Consider the following 10798-nt stretch of genomic DNA (forward strand, 5'->3'; position numbering starts at 1 on the left):
GACCCAAATCCAGACGTGGCGACACACCCTGACCAAAGCCATCAAATTGGCTTAGTGCTTGAATCTATCCAACCTCTCACTGGGTTAGATGAACGGACATCGAAACTCTTCTGCGTCAACTCCCCTCCAAATCGCTCACCCCAACTCCGTCTGAAATCTTGGGTCGAACACCATGCACCACACATTGTCACAGCACCACTTATTCCCAAACCAGTCTCTCATCTGCCTGCCTCCTCACTGTCACCACAATTTGCTTCAGAAAAGCTGTTATCAGTAATGGTTTTAGTCAAATCTCTTGGCTTATGATTTATCAGCACACCTTTGGTAGCAGCATCCCAAACTGCAAAGATTAGACATGCTGGGAATTTAGTTTCTCCGGGGAAGAAGAATGATGGCTGAAACATTAAAAAAGGAGGATGAGAGGTGACTTGATAGAGGTGTACAAGAGGATAAGAGGCATAGGTTGCATGGACAGCTGGAGACTTTCTTTCCCAAGACTGTAATGGCTAACTTTAAGGTGATTGAAGGAAAGTGTAGACAAGATGTTTTACACTGAGAGTGGAAGAGCCTGAAGTACGTTGCAATCTCCTGTGCTCTATGTTCTATGTAACAACTTTCTCTTCCTCTTGGAGGCGGATGTTGTGGGTTTGCCTGAAGGAAGTCAGTGGTTGGAGTACTGAGAAAGTCAGACCCAAGTCTTTACAGTTTGTTCTTTGCAGTTTGTCCAGAATGGCCATTCACAGAATCGTATGTTCTAACCATTTCAGAGAACCTCAGAATAGTGGGAGTTTTCCAAGGGATCAGGATTGGTGCTTGTATCTGATGGACTTTCCTGAATTGCTGTGTGCCCATGCTCCCACTCTTTATAAAGCAGAGTGAGTAAGAGGTGCTCACTCACTTGGATAGCATCATCAATTCCACCCTTGGGCAGGACAAGATGAAGGCAGCTTTCCACATTGTCATTCTCCTGACTGCACTGGGAATCTGTTTCCAGTGTGCTGCAGCTGTCCCACGTAAGAGCATCTTTATTTTCAATATTCTGGGGCAACCTTATAATGTAGCATGAGCAGCAGGGTGGGGCAGCTCTCCTCACTTGCAGCCTGACCGACGGTGTCATTGAACAGTAGCTGAATGATTCCATTAACTACTCGGACAGACAAGAATGAACAAACTGTACCTTAGGGAGTGTAAGGTTAGTAGAAGGGCAATAGGATTTGGGAGGGTTAGCTGAGGAGGGGAAAGGAAGGATGAATGGAGCCTGGAAACCAGCATAGAGCCATGGATGACACCTCAGCCTGGTATTGTGACTGTTCACCTCTACATTTACAAAACCTGCAGAGAGCGGTAAACACTGACCAATCCGTCATGGGCTCCTCACTTCGTCCTACTGTGTGTTGCCTCAGGAAGGATCCCCAGCCATTTGCTATTCTGCATTCCGGGAGAAGATACAGAATTTTAACAGCCCGAATGACCAGACAAGCACAGCTTCTCCACACTGCAGCCAGCCTCCTGATCCACCTCTTTCCCACCCCCTTCTTGATGCTGCTGCCACGTAGTAGGACTCATTCAGTTAATTAATTATTGTTAATTTTGCATTTCTTTTTGGACTGCTTCAGTTTGCATTAGAATATTTGCACCATGCTGCAGTTTCTCACTTTTATTTGTGCTCATTGTTTTGTCTACTACCACCATGTGTGCTATTTACCCCATTAGCTTCACACCAGGAAGCTATTTCTTTTCACCATGACGTACAGACATGGCATAAAGCTAATCTGAATTTAAATCAGTAAAGGTGAGGTACTGTGTTCCCATGGACTGGAGAGGGCTGTGGTATCTATTAGTGTGTAACTCTGTTCCTTCCTCTCCTACAGAGGGACCCATAGTACTGCAATGCTGCGAGAATTTTAAGACCACTATTATTCCTAACGGAAGACTTAAAAGCTATGTGAAGGCTTCCTGGTGCTCAACTCCTGCTGTCATGTAAGTGTTTCAATATATTGTTTGCAAGTGTGTTTGAACAAATGATTTGTGACTATCCAGTAATCACTCCTGTTTGTTCTACTTCAGATTCACCAACAAGCAGAATATGAAGATTTGCACTAAAGCCAGTGAGGAATGGGTTAAAAACGCAGTGAAGTACCTGGACAGGAAACAGAAAGGAGGCAGCAACTGAGAGAAACTCAACACTTCTACAGCTTCTCAACAGCCCAAGTGGGTCCCATTCCTCCCAGCTCCTGAGTGGACGTGTAACATTGGCATTGACTCCACAGTCTGACTCTGGTGCCCTAAAACTTCCAGCTGATAGAAAAATTAATCCCAACTGTTCTCAATGGATTCAGAAAAAGAAAATCTGAGACAGGAACAGGAGGTCTGGGAATACGCAGTAGGTGATCAGAACTGGGGAAAGATGCAGCAGAGGGATATGTATGGGGAGCAAAAGAAAAGATCTGTGATGGAGACCTTCCCTTCTTTACAACTCCCTCTTCTGCCAGTGCTGCATTCCTCACTTTTTCGGCTCCATTCAAAGGTTCTTGACCTCAGTTGGTGACTTTCCCCCGCAGATGTTTGTCGACCTGCCCTGTATTCCCAGATCTTGATTCCAGGTTGTTGATAATAACTAACTTTCCCATGTAATGTGTAAACAGCAAAACAGGCTGGAAGTAGTCTGTGCAACTGTAAGAGTAGGAGGAAGCTAGTGAAAAGGGACAAAGCAGCTCAAGCAAATTGTCCTGTCTGTGACCTCTGTAATGTTTAAAGGGAAGTGAGCGTGCTTTTGCGGAGTTCACCTGTACCAATGGGGACAGACCGCTCCAGGTAATCACTGGGATGAGCTGTGTTCACAGGCCCAGCTTAGAAGGAGGAGATTTGAGTGGAAATGACTGTCATACTTCAGATTTTCAGCTAATCCAGAATGTTTAGTACAGAGGTCAGACTAGTGCAGTGTATTGCAGTACAAAGTTCACTGGTTCCCCGCAATATCTTTTAATGTTTGTAGTTCTAGTCATCTTCCCTCTATTATGTGGAATTGCTGAGTATTAATAAAGAGTGAAAGTGCTTGGACTGTGTTATGTGTGTTTTGATCATTGTCACTCTGTCCCCAACCCCTGGATGGGCAATTCAGGCTGAACTCAGAGAATCAGTGGGAGGGATAACTACTTGCTGACAGGGGAGGGCATGCTGTGGCCATTGGAAGAGGGAGGTTCCATGTTATTCCTTTTACTGGTGATTGCGGAATGAGATGAAATGCCTCTGGCTGAGAAACATGAGATTGTCAATTCTAAATGGAAACAATCAGATCCAAATGGTACTCTGTTCCTGTTCGTGTCCGCTTCCCTCTCAATGCCACAGCCTTTGCCCTCTAAATGCAAACTAGTGTTCACTGAGAGGGTTCAAGACAACAACCACAGTCTATTCCACAGGTAGTGATTCACCCAATGAGACCACGTTAAGGGTGATTGGGCTCTCTTCTTATTACCATACCTCAAAACCCATATCCCCCAGCCAGAGAGGAAATTATCATAACTGTACTACCTGGAACACGTTTAATACATCCTGAGGCTTCAATACCTCTTTTCCAATGGCAACAGTGAGAGGAGAGCATGGTTTGGATGGTGGGGGTCTTTGATGATAGGTACTACTTTCCTGCGACAGCACCCCGTGTAGTGCTTTACCTGTGATGGACTGGGCTGTATCCACTACCTTTTGTTGGATTTTCTATTCAAGAGGATTGGTGTTTCCATGCAAGCTGTGGCACATCCAATTACATTATATTTAAACATTATAGACCACTCATCTATAGCAGTTTGTTAAAGTTTTAGATGACATTCTAAATCTTTGCTTCATAATGGCACTTACATGCTAGAGCCAGGACAGACCCTCTGAAATGATAATACCAAGGAATTTTAAGCTGCTTACCCTCTCTACCTCTGATCTCCAATAAAGTCTGGCAAATGGACCTGCGGTTTCCTCCCCTTGTTATCAATAATCTGTTCTTTGGCTTTGCTGACATTGAATGAGAGGTTGTTGTTGTGGCACCACTCAACCAGATTTTCAGCTTCTATATGCTGATTTATGACCAAATTTGATCTGGCTTACAACAGCGATATCATCAGCAAACTTAAATATGGCATTAGAGCTGAGTGTAGCCTCACAGTTGTAAGGATAAAATGAGTAGAACGGGGGCAAAGCACACAGCCTTTTAATACACCTGTGCTGATGGAGATTGTAGAGGACACGTTGTTGCCAATCTGGACTGAACAGGGTCTGTAATTAACATTACAAAGAAGCCATTACATTAACCTTAGCAGTGAAACATTACAAAGAAGCCATTACATTAGCAGTGAATCCTTACAGCGCATTATCGAAGATCCAGTTGCAAATGGAGGTAATACTGTATATGTTGATAAACAGTTAGAACTGGGGAACCAAGTCAATAGGTGGCAGTAGAGGGTAGACAGTGTAGTGAAGAACTGATAAGGGATGACATCCTTCTTTAGTTGAGTGTATTCCAAATTTCTATAATATCGATTAGGGCCACCTGGAATACAGTATAGTGGTCTGTTTGACACATACTGGAAGAATGTCATTGTGCTGGACAGAGTGCACAGGAGATTCACTAGGACGTTACCTGAATTGGAAGAGTTTTGATAAGAGTAGTGATTGGATAGTCTGGGCTTCTTTCTCTTGAAGTGAAAGAGGGGTAACTGAATAGAAATGTATAAAACCATGAGGGGGATAAATAAGGTAGATGGTAAAAAGTTTTTGCCTAGCCAAGGTGTCTCAGACAAGAGGGCACTACTAGATGGAAGGAAGTTTAAAAAGAAGGTGAAGTAGAATGTTTTCAACAGAGGGCCGTCAGAATCTGAACCACACTGCCTGAGAGAGTGGAAGAGACTCTCACAACAAGTAAAAGGACAAGCTCTTGGTTCGCCAGGGTAAGGAAGGCGGCTGGTAAGTAGTTCCAGTGTAGGTGGATAGTTCATGGCAGCATAGAGATGACTGAGTGAAAGGCCTGGGTCTGTGCTGGGGACCTACCACAGATAATGGACAACCAGGGTAGCAAATGGGGTGTAATAGATAGGCTCTACTGAGTTTAAAGCTGGCATCAGGTAATGTGCCACGTGGTTGGTAGGTAAACTGTCTGTTGTCAATGAGCCTTGGTTTAGTTAGGTGACAGAAAATGTGGAGGGACGAGGTGTTGACTCCATCTGAAAGAGAGGAGGTTCCAGTGAATAAGGGGCAATGGGACTGATAGAAACTGAGAAACGATACACTGGCTGGGGCAAATGTTGGGAAACAGGATTAAATATGTGATCTTGGGGAATTGTATCTTTACAAGAGGCTATGGATTGGGACAGAGAATGAGTGCTGAGGAAGGAACAAAAAAAAGAACAGAAAGCTTGGACATTGTGATTCACAATCAGTAAAAAGAAAGGGAGCCCCAACGATCAATAATGGGGCCTCAATCAATGACCGTGGTGGAGGGTCTCAGTGCACTGTGACTAAGGGAAAGAGGGCATGAAAACTGCCAAACAGGTTTCATCCATTCCTGATGTTCCTTTGTCGGTGGAGATTCCTCTTGTCAAAGCAAATACTGTAGTTGTCCCACCCCCTCCTCCCACCAATTCTCTGAGCTCAGCCTGTACTCACTTATGTGGGTTGACACTGATCAAAGGTCAAATATAACATAGCCCACAACATTTTCAAACTTCAACTCCCAGAAAATCTACAAATAAAATTGGATCAGTACAAGATCTACAAACAATCAGATATTCCAGGGAACCAGTGAACATTGTGTGATGTTCAACACTCCGCACATTGCACAAATCTGACCTCTTGTACTAACTATCCTGGCACAGCTTTAACTCTGAACATCATCACATCCCCTCAAGTCTCCTTCTCTTGAACTCGGTCTGTGAACACAGCTCACCCCAGTGCTCAGCTGTAGAGATTTTTCCCGGTCTGAACAGGTGAACTTCTTAGTTCAACAGTGAATCAATATGATTGCTAACAAGAGAAAATCTTCTTTCTCAGTCTCTTTGTCTGTATTTCTGGAGACAGCTGATAGCTTTTATAAACCCACTGATTCTCACAGCTATCTAGACTCTACCTCTTCCCACTCTGTTTCTTGCAAAAGCTGCCATCCCTTTCTCTCAGTTCTTCCTTCTCTGCTGCATCTGCTCTCAGGAAGAGGCTTTTCATTCCAGAACTAATGAGATATCCTCCTTCTTCAAAGAAAGGGGCTTTCCTTCCTCCACCATTAATGCTGCCCTCACCCACATCTCTTCCATTTTGTGCATGTCTACCCTCACCCCATCCACTTGTCACTCTACCAGGGATAGGGTTCCTCTAATCCTCGCCTACCACCCCATCAGCCTCTGCATCCAGAATATAATTGTTCATAACTTCTGCCATCTCCAACGGGATCCCACCACCAAGCACATCTCCCTCCCCCACTTCCTGTTTTCCACAAGGATCACTCCCTATGGGACTTTCTTGTCCATTTTTCCCTCCCCACTGACCTCCCTTCTGATACTTATCCTTTCAAGCAGAATAAGTGCTACACCTGCCCCTACATCTCCTCCCTCACTACCATTCAGGGGCCCAAACAGTCCTTCCAGGTGAGGCGATTCTTCACCTGTGAGTCCGTTGGGGTCATCTACTGTATCCAGTGCTCCCTGTTTGGCTTCCTGTTCATTGGTGAAACCCAACGTAGATTGGGGGAGCACTCCATCCACCAAAAGCAGGATCTCCCTTTGGTTACCCATTTCAATTCTATTTCCCATTCCCATACTGACTGGGTAGCCTCCAACCCGATGGCATGAACGTCAATTTATTACTCTTCCGGTAATTGCCCCCCCTTCAGTATTCCCCATTCCCGTTTCCCTGTCTCACCTTATTTCCTTACTTCCCTCTGTGCTCCTCCCTTTCTCCCATGGCCTTCTGTCCTCTCCCATCAGTTTCCCCCTTCTGCAACCGTCTCCCTCTCTCTGATTCACCTATCACCTACCCTAACGTACTTCTTCCTCCCCTCCCCTGCCTTCTTACTCTGACTTCCCCTTTGCTCTTTCAGCCTGATGAAGGGTCTCAGCCCAAAATGACGATTGTTTACTCTTTTCCCCAGATGCTTCCTGGCCTGCTGAGTTCCTCTAGCATCAATATGTCTGCTTCCCCGCTGCTTGCTTTCTCATCATCATCTTCATCCCGTATGTTTGTAGTCAGGTTGAACTGGGTCCTCCTCTCTGCCATGAAAGTAAATTTGTCTGTAATCATCTCAAGTCTGTTGCTAGTCTTGCAGTTTGTGCACTTCACAGAGAAGGTCAACACCCAGGAGCTGGGCGGAATGGAACCCACGCCCACACTCGGCTGTTGACAGGCTATTGACGTGTGCATCTTCTACTTAATCTCCTCCATCACTGCTTCCTGTCCAGATAATTCACTGCAGTTTTAGCCCATTCCTCACTGGCTGTGATGCAAATCTCCATGTTCCTCCTTTTGGTGAATCTGAAGCAGAACAAGTGGTGTAATTACTGGAGAATTATCAATCATTGGTTTAAATTCACTGCAAAGCAATGTACATGATGGCAGCAGCTGCACACCAGGAAGTCTCCTCGTAGCTTTTAAGCCTCTGGTGGGGAATACAAGTGGTCCTAAATGTCTCACAGCAGTCCAGTGTTGTAGTTGTGGCTGTCATGGGGAGAAACAAATGCAGTTACACATAGATGGATATCCCAGTTCTCTCCAACCCAAAGCAATGCACTGCCTTATCTACATGGGCAAAGCACAGCAAGTGACAATTCCTCCACATGACCCCATGCTCCACACATCCTTCTCTTCCCATCCTCAGGACCTCCTCTCATTCCCATTCTCCATCTATTAATCTCAAACCCCTTTGGACACAGTTGGGTCATTCCCATCCTACTCACCTTCTAAACAGTGAGGGGAAACATTCTGTTGGGAGTTGTTCAATATCAACACAGAACAGGGAGCTGTCCCTACCTGATGACCAGGGATCATTGTCAGGAAGCTCTTTTACTGGAGGTGGTTGCAGCATGGTTAAACAGACGATCCCCTGGGCAGTCAGAAGAGCGACCAGGCAGAATGTTGGCTTCACCTTGTCCTGTCCTAGGGTGGGCAATTCCAACAATCCCGACTTTACCTAAAATAGGAAACAGTGGAATTGGTAGAATGGCATTTCTGGGGTTAGACTGCAAGAAACACAATGTAACTCACTTGGCTCGAGTTCCCCAGTACCCTTATTTCCTTCACACAATCCCACAACACCCATTCTGATGGGAAGAGAAAGCTGTGCAATAAGATCCAGTTCCTGAATAACAAGCATCAATTCTGAGACCATGAGCCCTGGTTTTAAACACCTCAGCCAAAGCAAACATCACCCCTGTATCTCTCTAACATGGACAAAGGCGCATTACATACTTTGGGTAGATCCACCCTCATTCTTCTACCCTGGAGAGAGAAAAGGTAGTCTTTGTAGTCTTTCTCTCAGGACAACCTTGTGAGCACACTGTCTCCACTCCCTCTATCATGACGATATCCTTCCTTTTGTGGGGAGACCTAAGCAACCCATAATATTCCAGATATGGACCTCCCAAGCCCATCTAAAACTGACTAAGATCTTTTTACTCTTGGATACAGACTCCGGCAAAAAGAAAAAACAACTTGTCATCTAGATCCACAAAATGCTGGTGGAACACAGTAAGCCAGGCAGCATCTATAGGGAGAAGCACAGTCAACGTTTCAGGCCTAGACCCTTCGTCAGGACTAACTGATTTCAGTTAGTCCTGACAAAGGGTCTCGGCCCAAAACGTCGACTGTGCTTCTCCCTATAGATGCTGCCTGGCCTGCTGTGTTCCACCAGCATTTTGTGTGTGTTGCTTGAATTTTCAGCATCTGCAGATTTCCTCATGTTTGTCATCTAGATGTCAGCTGTCTCTGTGTCAAGATTTGAATACAAGGACAGTGGTAGATGTATGGAAAAGATTTCTGGGTATAATGGGGGATGCAAGTGCACACAAAATATTGGAGGAACTCAGCAGGTCAGGCAGCATCTATGAAACAAATAAACAGTCAAGATTTTGGGCCGAGGCCCTCCTTCAAGACTGGAAAGAAAGGGAAAAGATGCCAGAAAACCAGAGTTTAATTTGACATGGTGTTTGGTACAGGCATCTTGGGCTGAATATTCTGGTTCTTTTCTGCACTGTTCTTTGTTCTGCTATAGTCCAGACTCTTGGAAGCCCAAGAACCTGCTGGTTGGTTCCTTATTGTGTCCTTACTGAGTTGCATGAGCTCCCCAAGGCGGAACTGTTAATTAAATACTTGGTCATTTGTGTTTACTATTCCCAAGTAAAAAAATTTCACCCAATAGCTCCAAATGTGTGCTGAATGATGGATGGCATTAACTATCAGAGGAAGTAGATGCAATATTTTCCACATTAGTTCAGACTTCCAAACTTGGAACAGTGTTGCATAAAGTTATAACTGTGCTTCCAAGAAGATCACAAGTGAGTAATTTTTTAAAAACCAGAAGCATTTTTTTCTCTGAAGGAAATGCTATAAACATTAACGCAAATGTTAGATTTGTTATGGAATGCTAAGAACATAAATGACATAGGCTTTCCATGATAGAGAATGGGAAGTAGTTATTGGTTGTCTCAGTGGGTGACGAAATTGGATTTGTGAAGCTGAATCCAAAAGTTTGCAATAAAAAGCTCTGACCACTTGTTTAAATTGTGTCGTCGACAAGGAACTGTAGGCTGTATTACAGATAAAGCAAATCAAGGTATTTTCATAACAAAATTCAGAGATTTCAATCAATCATATTCATTCACATTGCCTCACAGGGTCAAATGACACTATAAGACCACAATACACAGCAATTCATCAGTCACTGAAGGTGAATGAGCAAGTGCAGCAGGCAGTGAAGAAGGCTAATGGAATGTTGGTCTTTATTACAAAGGGAATTGAGTACAAGAGCAAGGAAATCCTCTTGCATTTGTACAGAGCCCTGGTAAGACCACACCTGGAGTATTGATAGATAGATAGATAGATAGATAGATACTTTATTCATCCCCATGGGGAAATTCAACATTTTTTCCAATGTCCCATACACTTGTTGTAGCAAAAACTCATTACATACAATACTTAACTCAGTAATAATATGATATGCATCTAAATCACTAACTCAAAAAGCATTAATAATAGCTTTAAAAAAAGTTCTTAAGTCCTGGCAGTTGAATTGTAAAGCCTAATGGCATTGGGGAGTATTGACCTCTTCATCCTGTCTGAGGAGCATTGCATCGACAGTAACCTGTCGCTGAAACTGCTTCTCTGTCTCTGGATGGTGCTATGTAGAGGATGTTCAGGGTTTTCCATAATTGACCGTAGCCTACTCAGCGCCCTTCGCTCAGCTACCGATGTTAAACTCTCCAGTACTTTGCCCACGACAGAGCCCGCCTTCCTTATCAGCTTATTAAGACGTGAGGCGTCCTTCTTCTTAATGCTTCCTCCCCAACACGCCACCACAAAGAAGAGGGCGCTCTCAACAACTGACCTATAGAACATCTTCAGCATCTCACTGCAGACATTGAATGACGCCAACCTTCTAAGGAAGTACAGTCGACTCTGTGCCTTCCTGCACAAGGCATCTGTGTTGGCAGTCCAGTCTAGCTTCTCGTCCAACTGTACTCCCAGATACTTGTAGGTCTTAACCTGCTCCACACATTCTCCATTAATGATCACTGGCTCCATATGAGGCCTAGATCTCCTAAAGTCCACCACC

The 10798-nt window shown here is 44.5% G+C and overlaps 1 protein-coding gene across 1 annotated transcript; it reads left to right on the top strand.

Moving 5' to 3' along the window:
* Positions 1 to 851: 851 nt before the first annotated feature.
* Positions 852 to 3055, top strand: LOC140740935 (eotaxin-like). The gene is made up of 3 exons (XM_073070575.1): positions 852 to 1013; positions 1872 to 1980; positions 2068 to 3055. Exons 1-3 carry the CDS (start codon positions 938 to 940, stop codon positions 2171 to 2173), a joined length of 291 nt encoding a protein of 96 aa, XP_072926676.1. The 5' UTR covers positions 852 to 937; the 3' UTR covers positions 2174 to 3055.
* The last annotated feature ends 7743 nt before the right edge of the window (positions 3056 to 10798 follow it).

Source organism: Hemitrygon akajei, chromosome 17 (assembly GCF_048418815.1).
Source record: "Hemitrygon akajei chromosome 17, sHemAka1.3, whole genome shotgun sequence".
Lineage (NCBI taxonomy): Eukaryota > Metazoa > Chordata > Chondrichthyes > Myliobatiformes > Dasyatidae > Hemitrygon > Hemitrygon akajei.

Bases quoted from the DNA above. Each gene is read 5' to 3' on its own strand.
- LOC140740935 (XM_073070575.1), top strand. From the start codon at position 938: ATGAAGGCAGCTTTCCACATTGTCATTCTCCTGACTGCACTGGGAATC. The intron at 1,014-1,871 runs GTAAGAGCATCT...CCTCTCCTACAG, and splicing joins GTGTGCTGCAGCTGTCCCAC to AGGGACCCATAGTACTGCAA. The intron at 1,981-2,067 runs GTAAGTGTTTCA...GTTCTACTTCAG, and splicing joins TGCTCAACTCCTGCTGTCAT to ATTCACCAACAAGCAGAATA.